At 45.4% G+C, this 15,663-nt stretch overlaps 1 protein-coding gene across 1 annotated transcript in view; it reads right to left on the bottom strand.

Annotated features, from left to right (window-relative positions):
* Window positions 1-510: 510 nt before the first annotated feature.
* The window catches only part of MRPS6 (mitochondrial ribosomal protein S6), a 66,908-nt gene continuing 51,755 nt past the window's right edge, over window positions 511-15,663 (bottom strand). Inside the window, 1 exon segment of the mRNA XM_059165107.1 lies at window positions 511-783. Within this exon segment, the coding sequence (XP_059021090.1) occupies window positions 594-783 (190 nt within the window). The 3' untranslated portion in view covers window positions 511-593.

The raw sequence follows: 15,663 nt of genomic DNA, 5'->3' as shown, positions 1-15,663 counted from the left end.
CATAGTTGGGAGAGAGACATGTCCCTGCCCCCCACCCCCGCCACCAGACTTCTCCCTGGTCTCTACATCTGGGCTGGGTGCCCACGGTTAGCTTGTGGGGTGGACACGAGCTGCAGGTCCACGAGCAGTTTGCTGCTGGGGTAGGTGAAGACACAAAGCACCTCCCTGAGGTTTTTTTGAAATTATGTTTATTATTCTGGTCAAAAGTTACTCATATAATGCAGTGGTCTTAAATTTTTATTCTGTAGGGTTATACAGTCTGAACGGACTAGCTTGAAATCTGAGGCCGTTTTTATAAGCTTTGCTCTGCAAAATGGTGGCAGCATTGTGAGAGGGCAAAGCCCTCCTCGATAAAGAAATTACACTTAACGAAAGTAAATCAAGAATAGTGTCCTGCACCTCAGATGACAAAGTGGCTCTAAGCAAGCCATTCCCCCAACTTCACACTGCAAGGGCGTTCGAGAGCTAGAAATTCCTTGGAAAAATCAACTGGCACCCATGACACTCAGATAAGCATCAAGTTTGTAAATTTTTAATCCATGGCACTCAAAAGTGAGAGAATTAAATACAAAGCTAAAATGTGGTAAATCTTCTCACTTCCTCTTCTTTGTGGAATACAGTTTTTCTTCAAGTGGGACAGGGACAATCCCCTCACACTCTTTCACTTCCTGGGTCAGAGGGTGTTTTACAACATTCGGTCTAATCACATCAATGTCTCGGGACAAATGTTCCATTATGCTCTGGACAGCTGTGGCTGGTGCGTAAAAGTCCACCAAGAAATACCTGCAACAAAACAGAGGCCTGTGAGTTCCTGCGCGCTGCAGTGCAACACCCCCGCTGCTGGGTCAGTGCTTGTCCTCTACTGCTCGCCAGATAAAATCAGCTCCGTGCAAACACATGCATGCCCCCGTCGAAACAGAAACGACCAGCTGACCGGCTGACCAGAGTGCTTGCCCAGCTTCCCTCTTCCCTATGGCCGGTCCCCTTCCAATCCTGGGAGAATCTGAATCCGAACGAACTCCACGGTACCTGGAAGTGTGTGACATTAGAGTGCGGAGAACAGAAGGGACAGTAAGGTTATGTGTCTAAGGAACAAGAGTGCTCCAGCCGACCAGGCTGAATTTCTCAAACCATTTTTGAGAAAACATTAGGTTAGTCTTCTCGTTTCCTAAAGGATTTTGCAAGTAACTTAATGCACCTGAGAGGCACAGAACCTACCAACAGCCACATTTCACAAACAAGGGAAAAGGTTCTGAAAGGCCTGGGATTGGTCTAAGACTGTCCTGCACGTTCGAGAGCTGACAACAGAAGCAAAGTCACGGGAATCCTGGGTAAGGCGAAGAACCGAGCATTCCTCCACTCGTACGCAGCAGACTGATCTAGAAGGCCGTCTCATCCAGCCCACCGTTCTCACCACATGGACAACTTCATCGGCTCGGTTGGATGGTGTCAGAAAGGAAGAAACAGCCTTCCTCCCTGGCCGCGCCCGCCTCTCAATTCTAAAGTCGAAGCCTCCCTTGCACTGTTGGGCTCGAACCACAGGGCTGCGAAAGGGCAGTTTTCGGTGCTGTAGTTCAGAATTCTGCAACGTTCCAGCTGGCTGCGGGGACCTCTGACATCACGTACTTTGCTCTAGCCACACTCTCCTCCCCAAGCATGTTCCCTTCCTAGGTCTTTGCACTCACTGTTCCTTCTGCCGGAAATGTTCTTCGCCCGAGTTCCACAGAGCTCAGGCCTCACTTCCATCACGTCTGTGTCCGAACGGCCCTTTGTCAGAGAGGTCCTCTCTGATCACATCTCCTGAAGCAGCCCCCCTGGCCTGCCCGTCCAGCCGCCTTACTCCCTCCGCCCGACTCAGTGCCTCACTGCGTCCCACGGCGCTCAGCACCAGGCTGCAGGACACAGCTGTTCACTGGCTGTCTCATCCACTAACACGTAACTGCCCTAGGACGGACTCTGCTGCTCCATGCCTGCACCCTGAACAGAGGCTAACACACACCAGGTCCCCAGTAAACCCCGACAGGGGTACTGTTAGCATGGAAGGTGGGATTCTCACAGAAAGCAGAAGAGACCAAAGTGAAAATGGACAGATTTGACAAGGGACTTAGGAGAAATGGGATGACATTTTGTATAATTCCGTAACAAAGAGAGTTCAAAACATATAAAAACCACTTCCCAGGTGAACATTCACCCTTAGCTGAGCCTAGTGGGAAAGTTATTCAAGTAAACAATTATTACAACTGAAAGGACAGAGAACCATACACCGTACAAAAACACTAATCCAAAGAAAGCTCGAGTGGCTACAGTAATATCAATGCAGATTGCAGATCAAAGAAAATTACCAGGGATAAAAACATAATATTTAATGATCAGCTCACCAAGACACAACAACCCTAAACGTGCAAATAGCGGACAACAGAGCTTCATCATACAGGAAGTAAAAACAAACAGAACTGAAAAGAGAAATAAACAAGTCCATAATTATGGTTGGAGACTTAATATTTCTCAGTAATCGATAAAAGCAGTATACCGAAAATCAGCCAGGATATCGAAAAAGTGGGCAGCACCATCCACCAACCAGATCTCACATTTATAAAACCCTCCAAACAAGGAGAGCAGGAGGCGCACTGTTCACTGTGGCAAACAGAACAGTTACCAAAGTCAACCATAATCTGGGCCACAAAATGAGTCTCCATAAATCAAAAGGGATTCGAATCTCACAGAAGACACTTGGGGAAATCCCCAAATACTCGGAAACTACACATAAATCTAAACAGCCTACGGGTCAAAGAAAACAAATCAAAAGGGAACGTCAACTGAATGAAAACGAAAACAACAAATCAAAGTTTGGGGAATGCCACTAAAGCAGGAAATTTATAGCACTAAACACCTATGTAAGAAAGGAAAAGCCTCAAAACTTCCACCTTCAGAAACTACAAGAAAGAACAGAGCCCCTGGGGGCTCAGTCCTTAAGCCTCTGCCTTCAGCTGAGGTCATGATCCCAAGGTCCTGGGATCTGAGCCCAGAGCCCTGCATCAGGCTCCCTGCTCAGTGGGAAGCCTGCTTCTCCCTCTCCCACTCCCCCCACCCATGTTCCCTTTCTTGCTGTCTCTGTCACATAAATAAATAAAATCTTAAAAAAAAAAAGAACAAATCACAAACACAAATAAGACCAAGGCGGGGGGGGGGGGGGGGGAATGAAGATCAGAGCAGAAATCTCTGAAGCGGAAAACAGAAAAACAAATAGAGACCATCAATGAAACCAAACACTAGTTCACTAAAACCAGTAAAACTGATCCACCTCTAGTCAGACCAATCAGTAGAAAAGGGTAAGAGACAAATTATTAATATTCAGGAAAGACAGAGGTGAAATGGATACAAATTTTACAGATAATAAAAGAATGGAAAAGACTATTATAAACAAATTTTGCAGTAAATTTGACAACTTAAATTCCTTGAAAAATGTAAACTACCAAAACTTCTTCCAAAAAGTAGGTGACTTGAATAGCCCTGTATCTATTAAAGAAATCAAATGTGTAATTATTTTTTTATTTTTTATTTTATTTTTTTAAAAGATTTTATTTATTTGTCAGAGACAGAGGGAGAGAGAGCGAGCGAGCACAGGCAGACAAAGAGGCAGGCAGAGGCAGAGGGAGAAGCAGGCTCCCTGCCGAGCAAGGAGCCCGATGTAGGACTCGATCCCAGGACCCTGGGATCATGACCTGAGCCGAAGGCAGCTGCTCCTTTCCACAGAGACGCCTGGGTGGCTCAGTGGGTTAAGTCTCTGCCTTTGGTCATGATCCCAGAGTCCTGGGATCGAGTCCCACAGCATCATGGAATCATTGGGCTCTCTGCTCAGCAGGGAGCCTGCTTCCCCCCCTCTCTTTGCCTGCTGCTCTACTTGTGCTCTCTCTCTCTGTCAAATAAATAAATAAAATCTTTAAAAGAAAAAACAACAACAACAACAACAAACTTTCCATAAAGAAAACCAAAGCCCTAAATGGCTTCACCAGTGAATTCTGCCAAACGTTTGAGGAAAAACACACCAATTTTTATATAAATTGGTCCAGAAAACAGGACAACACTTCCCAATTTGTTCTATGAGGCCTGCATTACCCTGATGCCAAAATCAGACAAAGACATTACAAGAAAAGAAAAGATCTGATCAATAGCTCTCACAAACATAAATGGAAAAAAAAAGAAATTAGCAAACGGACTACTGAAATATATGCAAAGAATAATACATCATGGTCAAGCAGAGTTTATCATAGAAAACAAGACTGGTTTAACACCTGAAATCAATCCATGTAAATCACCATATTAACAAACTAAAGAAGAAAAACCTTAATATGGGTATTAAGGAGGGCACATATTATGATGAGCACTGGGTGTTATACACAACTAATGAATCACTGAACATTACATCAGAAACTAATGACGTACTATATGCTGGCTAACAGAACATAATACAAAGAAAAGAAAAACTCTATCATGTGATCATTCCAATAGAAGCCAAAAAAAAAAAAAAACAAAAAACCAAAACTTTAACAAAATTCCACATCCAATTCCTGATAAACTCTCAGCAAAGTAGGGATACAGGGGAACTTCTTCAACCTTTTGTTACAAAGGATATCTTCGCAAAACATGTAACTAACATCATACCAACTGGTCAAAGTCCTAATGCTTTTCCAAGACTGAGAATAAACAACGGTGTCTACTCTCATCATTTCTAGTCCACATTTTACTGGAGGCTTTTGCCAGTGCAATAAGGCAAGTAAAAAGTAAAGGCATCCAGATTGATAAGGAAGTAGCTAAAATTATCTGTATTTACAAATGAAATGACTGTGTATATAGAAGAGCCTAAGAAATTTACAAAAAAGATCCTAGAAATAATATGTGAGTTAGCAAGGTTGCAGTCTACACAAATCAACTGCATTTCCTACATACTAGCAACAAATAATCACACCTTGAAATTAAATATGAAATACTTAAGGATAAATCTGACAAAAGGTGTGCAAGACCTGTACACTACAAACCATAAAACATTACTAAAAGAAATTAAAGAAAAATGACATAAATGGAGATACACCTTGTTCATGGGTAGGAAGATTCAAATTTATTTAGATGCCAGTTCTCCAAAATTGATCTATAAATTCCCAGGGATCCCAATCAAAATCCTAAGACATTTTTGTTAGAAATTGATGAACTGATTCTAAGCTACACAGGGAAATTCAAAGGACCTACAACAACCAAAAACAACTTTGATATCAAGAATAAATTTGAAGGATTAACACTACCTGATTTTAAGACTTTATAAGGAAAGTTATGGTAATCAAGGCAGTATGGTATTTGTATAAAGATACACAAACAGCTCAACAGAACAGAGTCCAGAAATAGATCCATACATATATGCACAAAATACATACATGCACAACTGATTTTTGACAAAGGCGTAAGGGCAACTCAAAGAGAAAGAGGGCAGTCTTTTCAACAAATGGTGCTGAATAATTCCATATCTGTATGCAAAAAAAATGAACTTTGATCCATACTTGTATCATATACAAAAATTGACTCAAACTTTAACACGGGTCTAAATATAAAATATAAAGCTGTAAAACTAGAAAAAAAACACAGGAGAAAACTTTTATGACCTTCAGTTAAGCAAAGAAACTTTAGGCAGCACTAAAAGCAAAATCCATAAACAAAAATTCAATAAACTAGACTTCATCAAAACTAAACACTGTTCTCTGAAAGATATTATTAAGATAATAAAAAGACAAGCCACAGACTGGGATTTGCAAATCACATGCCCGATAAAGGACTTGTTTCTAGAATATAAAAAACTAAAAATTTACTTTAAAAATCCCCAATTTTTAAAAAATGCGCATAAAATTTGAACAGGCATTTCACCAAAGATATATTAATACATTAGAGACACTGCCAAAGATGCTTAATACATTAGAGACACTCAAATTAAAACCACAAGGAGATACCTACTAGAACAGCTAAAATAAAAAAAAGACTGACCTTACCAAGTGTTAGTGAGGATACAGAGCAACTGGCATTCTCATAGGCTGCTAGTGGGAATGCAGAATGATACAATTGTTTCAGTATTTTCTTAAAAGTTCATACACTTGCTGTTGTGATCAAGCCCTTCTACTCCTAGGTATTCATCCAAGAAAATTAAAGCATTAGTCCCCACAACAACTTGTATGTGAATGTTCACTATGGCTCTACTTACAACCCCAAACTGGAAATGACACATATATTCATCAACACGTCAACTGGGGTCACCTGGGAGTTTCAGTGGGTTAAGGCTCTCCCTTTGGCTCATGTCATAATCTCAGGGTCCTGGGATCTAGTCCCAAATCAGGCTCTTTGCTCAGCAGGGAGCCTGCTTTCCCCACTCTCTCTGCCTGCCTCTCTGCCTACCTGTGATCTCTGTCTGTCAAATAAATAAATAAAGTCTTTAAAAGAAACCAAACATGTCAACTGATAAACTGTGCTATGTCCATACAACGGCATACTACTCAGCCATAAAAAGGAATAAGCTACCGATACAAATGAATCTCCTAATACTTTTGCTGGTGCAAAGAAACCGGTATAAAAAAGGGCACATGCTATCTGATTTTATTTCAGTAAGATTTTATGAAATATAAACTAATCTAACAAGGAAAGCAAGCAGACCTCTGGTAGTTAGAGACGGGAACAAGTGGAGGGAATCGTCACAGGACACAGGACGGAAATTACAGGGTGACCAAATTATTTATTATCTTGATTGTGGTGACTTCACAGTGATATGTATGTGTGTGTCAAGCCTTATTAAAGTATACGCTTCATGTGCAGTTTATTGTATCGTTAATTATATCTATATAAATCAAAGCTGTTGATTTAATAATGGTGCATAAAAAGCTGAATGGGCAGGACTTGGTGAATGATTTGATTTGGGTAATGGTGGTGAGAAAGCAACCACAGATAACAAAGACTCCCAGATTTTCTCAAGAAAATAAATAAAAATAGCATAAACTGGGGTGCCTGGGTGGCTCAGTCGGTTAAGCATCCAACTCTCGGTTTGAGCTCAGGTCATGATCTCAGGGTCGTGGGAACAAGGGGAGTCTGCATGAGGACTCTCTCTCTCCCTCAGCCTTCTGCCCCTTCTCTGCCCACACTCTCTCTAAAATAAATAAATTAATCTTATTTTCAAAATAGTGTAGGGGTGCCTAGGTGTCTCAGCTGGCTAAGCAATTGTCTTCGGCTTAGGTCCCAGAGACCCGGAATCGAGCCCCATGCTGGGCTCCCTCCTCAGTGGGGAGTCTGCTTCTCCCTCTGCCTCTGCCCCTCCCCCTGCTCCTTCTCACTCTCTCTCTCAAATAAATAAAATCTTTTTTTAAAAAAATGGTATGAACTCTTCCCCACCATCAGGCAAACTTCTTGAGGAAGTAACTCGTAACGTTTGCTCACTGATGAGATTACCATTTGGGCTTACTCTGAAAATTATACACCAAATGGCCAAATTTTCCAAAACACAATTCCACTTGTTTATTTCTACTCCATATGAAAGGGACTAGGTTCGCAATCACCCAACTTAAGAACTGCTCATTTGTTCAACATTTAATTACTGATTACTTACCTTTAGTAAGGCTCTGCAAAAGAACCTAAAAAGTCAGTGTGATCAATCTTAAATTTCTCTTTGCCAGTCCGCAGCCCCCCATCTACCGGCCAGCCTGCAGTAACTATGGCCGCCTGGTGGCCAGGGCAGGGAACTCTCGCACTCAGCACAGCCCCGGCATTTCTTTCTTCGATTTTATTCATTTGTTCTTTCATTTCGTATTCATCAAAGCGTCCCTCCAAACTACCACCGACAAGTTATGACCTCCACCCCTGTTCACCAACATTCCCACCATAGCTGACTCTATAGCTCCTTCCTCTTCCCATGCCCTTTGTCTAGGTTCCCTAAAATACTCTTCCTCTTTTATTACACTAAAGCCCAGCACCAACGGTCTGAGGCAGTGCACTGGTGAAATGCCACGTGTTACAACAGGGTAATATGCAGGCAAGTGCTTAGCAAGGGCCTGACATGCCCTGGACACTCAATAACCCGGGCAATCACCACTGCCAGTCCTGGGAAGTACCCGCCTCCTTCCAGAAAGTCCGCAGGGGGCTCCTGCTCTCCAGTGAAGTCTGCCCCAGCAGTCAAGTCTTCAAGTTATTTGATACCCTACCTGGGGTTCAGCAATCATTGTTTTCTCCCATTTTCCATTCAACTGTACCAGAGGCATTTTTGTGGGCTAGCGTCAATGTCTAAACATGTTTTTAAGAGAAAGAGTGGGTGTGCAGTTGCCAACCACCACTCGACTGCCCACAAATCAAGTCTCACGCAGTCTTCCTGAACAACAATGTCCACACACGAGCACTCACCAAGTCATCCTAAGAAAGACCCCCAAAGCTTTTGGATACCATTTCGTGATAAGGATAAGACTATCCAAGGATGGAAGCTGGAGGCCAGCTACTATCAGAAACCTCTTATTTCTGGGGCGCCTGGGTGGCTCAGTGGATTAAGCCTCTGCCTTAGGCTCAGGTCATGATCCCAGGGTCCTGGGATTGAGTCCCATTTCGGGCTCGCTGCTCGGCGGGGAGCCTGCTTCTCTCTCTCTCTCTCTGCCTACTTGTGATCTCTGTCTGTCAAATAAATAAATAATTAAAAATCTTAAAGAAAAAAAAGAAGAAACTTCTTATTTCAGGAATTAAAAGGAAAGTGTCTTACATAGAGAGAGTTTTCTAGTTTTCAGAGTGCTTTCACATCTTTTAAACAGCTTCTGAGGAAGACGACGAACAGGAAGTAGATGCTCCACTCCGTGTGGCAATTCAGAAAATGGAAGAGGAGGAAATGGTGCTGCATGCGGTTTCGGTCCAGGAGCCCTCTCCTAGCAACACTACTGCTCTAGTAGTTTTTAAAGTGGTCCTCCCACACATGGCCTCCTTTGAGTTTTATAACGATTAAGTCATTAGCTCAAGGTCACTCAGCTACTAAGTGGCAGCAGCCTGGATTCTAACAAAGCAGGTCTTTTCACTCCAGGAAAGTAGCCACACACAGCTTTGGGACCAGTGGGTTACAGAATCGCAGAATATTAGTGGCAGAGAGGACCAGAGACAATGCGGTCCAACTCGACTGTGCTTAGAAGGGAACGGGGGAACAGATCTGCTCCAGGACACAGGATAAAAAGCAGACCCGACAGTTCCCCACTCTTTCAATCACATCTCTTGGTACCTGCAGCCTCTAGAGGCTTCTCAAGGATAAGAAATCCTACCCAGAAAAAGGCCTAAACATCCTAAGATTAGGCTATAACTGGGCTTCTAGAAGATCCCTGTTACTACAAAAATGTTTCCGGCCTTTACCTTCTACGCAGTGTGCCTTCCCTCCCCCAGGCATGATACTCCCGCTAGCAACCAAACCTAAACAAGAGCAAGGCCAAAATGCAGATGGGTTTGTGCCCACAACTACAGCAGTGACAGTCATTTCATGCTTATCACCCCGCTGATCTGTGCCTAGGGCTCGTGTGGGCAAAAACTGCTTCTACTCCCATGCTCCTTTTTATACTGTGGAAATTTCCACAAAAATGAACCACCAGCAAAATAGAGAAGAGGGCAAGTAGCTTCAGAGATGGGCAGATCTTACTGTATTCACCACTCCTGGTTGAAAGCTGAAGCTCTTAGCCTCCAGCTAAGCCCCATCCAGAGCATGAAGTGGTCTGTCCCCACCACGGGGGAGCCAAGCAGAAATCGAGGACAAACTCAATCTCCGCCTGGCTTAGTGGCCCAAGCACACAGGTCAACAGCCCATGATGGCTTTCCCATACAGAAAACTGGGCGTTGCCAATATATATACATTTATATATGTGTATATTTTGTTTTCAGGTAAGCAGACAAACTTAACTGGCCCGTGAACACCTATTACAGGCAGACTTCAAAAAGAGGCTAAAAAGGAGGTATGTATGGCCCTGACCTCCCAAAACATTTAGTCCCACTGGAGAGAGTGGTCACAGGCCTACTGTGCTGTCAGACCAGGGTCCCACTATTTATACAAGTCCCCCAGTCCTGTAGGAGGCTCTGGAAATGACAGTAATGGACATCTGACTCCCGACTGCTGGGCTTTTCTAACTACAGAAGGATGACCCGAGGAATGACGGTGACCTGACAGCATATAGAGCGCAGCCCTGCCTTTTTCCATTTTGGCATCTGAAGAAAGTGAGCCTAGAAACAATCTGTTTAGAGTAGTGGGTTCGGCAGTTTCTGACGCCTGCAAGGATCCCCATCCTGTGACCACACAGGTCCACAACTATTAAGTTGAAAAAAATGACCTTGAATTCCCCTGACCCCTACTCTTTACATCCTGAGGGCTACCACGGAGAAGCCATTCTGAAACCCACACGAGCGGCTGTTCAGGGAAGGGAGCAAAAGAGGAGTGTCTCAGTGTCCAGGGGAATCTGAGAGCCCTCTGCCCCACCGTCAGCCTGGCCCTAAGAGGGGAGGATCAAGAGGATTCAAGAACCACAATTAAATACCCACCTTTACTTCTACCCTAACCAAGCTAGGCAGAACCAAAACCAAGACTAAACTCACAACACATGCGGACTCTTTCTTACCTCCATCCTCACAATTTAGAGAATAGTTGAGAATTTTGACTACAATTGCATGTGCCTTGACATACCTCAAAGCTGGCTTTCTGAAAAAGGAAAAAAGTTCTCCAAACAGTTTTCCATTCTCTAATCAACAATTAAATCAGTGCGTGGACAAATCATTCTGGAAAGCCCCGTTTAGCCATCTACGGTCTAATCAGATCATTCGATCAGCTGCTCCGTGGCACTGTGAAGTGGTCCTGCACAACGGGCCGCCCAGGCTGATGTCAGTATCACCCCTGCCTTAAACACAAAGCCCGGCAGTGTTTACATTGAAAGGTGTGGTTTCCCATGTGTGGTTCTAATTATAGAATCACACTTCATCTACGAGGTAGAAATCAGCTTTACCCAAGCCTCTCTTTCGCCTACAGAAAAGCACTTAACATTTACGCACACCAACTCCGCCGAACTGGAAGTAGAGAGATGGCAGCTAGGGTCAAGCAGACAAAGTACAAACAGAGGTTCCATGCACTGATGCAACCCCCAGCGCAGAGTCTCGTGTTCTAAAGGTGGAGGGAACGGTTTCCCAGCTAGAACCTGCCCATGTGGTGTTCGAGGTGCTAACTGACCCTCCTTTTTATTTCTTAAGACACTGAACACTCCCAGTCTCTCCGACACCGTGACTGAAACCCCAGGGATCGAAGAAGACCCTGAGAATGGCCCCCCAGGACAGACGGTCCAATCCCGGAAAATGACGCCGCCAAGAACGCTGCATGCACAGCACGGGCTTGCCGAGGGCGCCGCAGCTCTGCCTGGCCTTTCACTCCTCCTCTTTGGGGTCCCAGGCCCAGTCTCCCTCAGTCACCTTCTGCCTAAGCTGTCAACACCCACCCCCCTGGCTGGCCCCAGGTTGTTGAGGGAAGATATGTGTCTCCGTGCAGTGTTCCTACACTTAAAGGTCATTATTTGTTTTTTATTTCACTTTTGTCTTAACCCTGTTATTTACAAGTTTGGCGTAAAAGCGCCTGCCTGAATTTGAGTGATAGCCTTTGTTTCTGTTTCTCTCAGACACAGTCACACACTCACAGCCTCCCCTTCCCCCTAGCAGACAAGTGGAAATTTCCACTGAAGCGCTCAGTGGCTCACGGGGGTTGGGGGGTGGAGGAGGGGGATGGGAGGGATTTGACGCCATGAAGCATCTTCCAGCATCTTCCAGCCTTTCGGAGGGGAGGAAACAGATCCGTCTGAATGCCAGTTTCCAGACCGTATCAGTTAAACCTTGCTGGCTTCAGACTTCACTGAGACAGTGAATTCTTCACCTTAAAACCAAGGAACCGTCTGCTTGGAAAAGCCCTATTTCTTTTTATATCTATTGGGTCTCATACATTTTTAAAACCACTAAACCTACTGGAGAACGCTTACAAATCTCGAGACGCTGCCACTAAAAAGGAACCCTGCCAAGGCCACAGCAGCTCTGCCTTGAAACCCAGCTGTGGAGCACCTTTGCACACAGGAACGGGGTCAGGAGGCTGGCCTGGGCCTACTGCTGGCAGGAAAGCACGAGAACATGGAAACGTCAGCTAACAGGAAAACTACAGAGAAGCCTCAATCCCCTCTAGAGTGGGTGCCAGAAGCTCTCTTGGAGTAAAGCTGCAGACACGTTTGGGGAGCGAGTCAGTAAAATTCCATGATTCACCACAGAGCCGGTTATTTTTACTGTTCTGCTTACCCGTAAATAGAAGGGCATCTTATATGTAGGCCAGCAGATCTTATAAGCACCTATTCACGTTTCAAAACAGACGAGAATGGAGAAAGGGGCAAAACAGGCAAGAAAAACCTCCTTCAGCACGAAAGAGTTCCTTTACCCACGGCTTCTGCACCAAGTTCCATCTCCACGCAGTAAAATCGGACCTGCTAGGAACGGCCAAAGCCCGTCGGGGGCATCCTTTTCCAAACAAGCACAAGCCCAGCACGGAACTATGGACCACAGTGCGTACTACGGCTGTCTCTCTACCAGAAAGCCCGCTGAGTCTCAGCCCAGCCCCATCTAGTGGAGAGAGAGCCTTACGCTAGTCAGGGCAGCCCTGAAGTCGGACACCGGAGCACTTCGGCAGCCGGCGCCTCACACCATGACTCAGAAAATGCCTGTCCCTCTTTAGCTAGCCCACCACTGCTCCCCTCTGCACGTGTCACATCGTCACCTTTCAGACTCTGAGGTCTACAGTAAGCATCTTCCACGCCAACCCTCCCTTGCTCCGAGTTGATAAAGGTGAGCATCTGAAGGTACCAAGTAGGGAAAACCAACGGGTCCCCAGGAGACCAAAGCAAATCCAGAGCTGAGAATGAATCTCAGAATGTGTAAGACCCACCCCCCACTTGCCTCCCCGCAACCTGCGTCAGGCTCCAATCATTTCCAGATACTGCCTAGAGACAACAGGTGTTTTAGTAAGGCCAAATCCTCCATCTAGAATTTGGTCCAGAAGACCCAAACCTCCCAACCACCCCAACGTGCCCAAAGAGCAAAGGGGACATCTGGTTAACTCCTTCCTGGTCTAATTCACATCACCTGGGGCACAACTTAACTAATATGTGGAACACCACACGCGTACTTGATTTTTTGGCATATACTGGTCAGAGACCTGATACAGCAATAAACACCTCCTCCCCTGGGGAGACCCCCCCCACATAACCCTGAGGCAGCAGTATCTCTCCTACCTATGCACTTTTCTACCCACCCGGGCAAGGATGGAGAACGACAGAGGCAATCTCCCAACAACACGGGAAGTAACGTGGCAGAGACGGGCTGTCAGCCAGGCCGGGTGGTCACTGCTGTGCCAGGCCCCAGCCCGGGTATCTCTTTGGCCAGTGCCTAGGTCAGCAATGTGCAAGCATGTCCCTGACTCAACGGAAAACCACTTGTGACCAGGAACCACACCGGATCACAAGAACCATCCAGAGACCTAGGAATACCACCGGGATAGACATTTCCTCCCATAAAATGTAAGAACAACAAACACATAATACCAACAGTACCACGGGTGATGTGCATTCTCGGAGGACATCTAGGCTCACTCGTTAGCTAAAAAAAAAAACTGGCTCTCAAATACCAACCCCAGGACTCAAACCAGTGCCTCACTGAAATTATAGATATATGCCAGGTCTCCAGGGATGTTCCAAGAGTTAAAAACTTTGGAATGCTAAATTTACAACAAACAAGTCTGCTGTTTCTTCTTAATCACTTCGAAAAATTGAGCCTTTCCAGCACCCAGCACAGAATCCTGGCACATAATCCACTTAATACATGTTTGTGACCCCTGATGTGGCTGTGTGCAAGGGACACACAGACCTTACCAAATGCACAAAAAACCTGGTACAAACATCACTGCAGGGAGTGACGTGAGGGGAGGGCTGGCTGAAGTCAGGAGAGAGTAAGGAGAGAGTATCAGACTACCCTTAAGCTCCACACTACAGACATCTGACACACCACTCAAGTTTAAATTTTTACCCCCCGGTAACTCCAAAATACATTAGCCTCGCATCTCCTCTTTAATCCAAAGTCACTGTGAAGAACAGTAATGAGTGTTATAAAAATAAAAGGTAACAGTCAAAGTTGATAAATGAAAGCAACTTACTGAAGGGCTTCTCACCATTACTACACTCACGTACGCTGCGCATCTCCGGAAGGGATCAGACTCTCCAAAGGATCCCACACCTAATTGCTTACGCTCGCTCGCTCACGCGCGCTCGCTCTCTCTCTCTCTCTCTCTCTCTCTCACACACACACACACACACACATACCCCATTTTTTGGTAGAGTGTATCTGTCTAACTAGTATTTCAGAGACCACACTTTGGAAAATGCTACCTTAAACAAATACATACCAGACACTGATTAATACCAGAAAACCAAGCTTACATCATGAACCTCCCCAACTAGGAGGGAGGTCCCGTGTCTATATACAATACACATATATATTACCCTTTATGAATGTTACTCCTCCTTTGCTGAGGAGTCTGAGAGTAAAAGGGCCAGAGATAAAATTGTTAAATGTGAATGAACAAAGTGACAGCAAGAGTCCTTGGTGGGGCACATGCCCCTTGTCAGGAATCCAGAACGTGGGGCTAAGTGTTTCAGCAGTTCGGGCTTAGTTCTGGGCGGGGGGGGGGGGGGGGGGGGGTTCTTCCAGGATCTGAATTTATTCCATCCACTAAAGAAAAACAGCACCACCCAACCCAGCACTGTACACAGAGGCCTGACAACTAATGAGTCAACACAGCAGTTCTCAAAGTGTGGTCCTCAGACAGCAGCAGCAGCACTAAGCACTAAGTGCACTTGCAAGAAGTGCAAATTCTGGAATGCTGGTCACACCAACCCTCAACAAATTCTCCTTGGAAAAGGGACAGAAGAAAGCACTCCTAGTGCACATCCCTGAAAGCACATGAATGAGGGAAGGGGCTTCTCCTCCTGTTCCGTGCTTTCTAACCAAGAACCTGGCTAATAATCCTTAGCTAAATTTTACATGCTCCTCTCTGAACAAAAAGGCAAAAGGATTCATGGCTTTGCTGTTAAAATGAAACCCTTTTGTGGTTAAGTTAAAAAAAAACACGTTACACACGCCATCTCCATCCTCTTTCTACCAGTCGTGGAAGAGGAACGGCCACTGTGCATTTCAAGTTGCCTAGCAACGGCGCAGGCGCTCTCTTCAGAGGTGTTCTCAAGCAGCTGAACGCTAGCACAGAGCAAGGTGAAGCAATCAGAAGAGGTCTGCGGTATGCGCCGCACGGTGGCAGAGGCTCAACCGCAGCGTGAGGCGGGCCCGCACGCAGGCCTCTCCCACGGCCGCACCGGCACAGACCCCCAGCTCTGCGGGGACAAGAGCGGCACCAGCCCTCCAGCACATGGAGCAATGATCTCACTGGATCCCCACGACAAGGGTGGGAGAATGACCACCGGAGTTCGGCATCCAAGGGAACAGGAATCGGAGAAGCTGAAGACTTGGTGAAGGCCACACAGCTGGCAAGCACCAGTGCGAGAACGGAGTCTTCAG

Source organism: Mustela lutreola, chromosome 2 (genome assembly GCF_030435805.1).
Source record: "Mustela lutreola isolate mMusLut2 chromosome 2, mMusLut2.pri, whole genome shotgun sequence".
Classification (NCBI taxonomy): Eukaryota; Metazoa; Chordata; class Mammalia; order Carnivora; family Mustelidae; genus Mustela; species Mustela lutreola.
The sequence above is the reverse complement of the archived record's forward strand: the minus strand, read 5'-3'. Positions and strand labels throughout refer to the sequence as shown.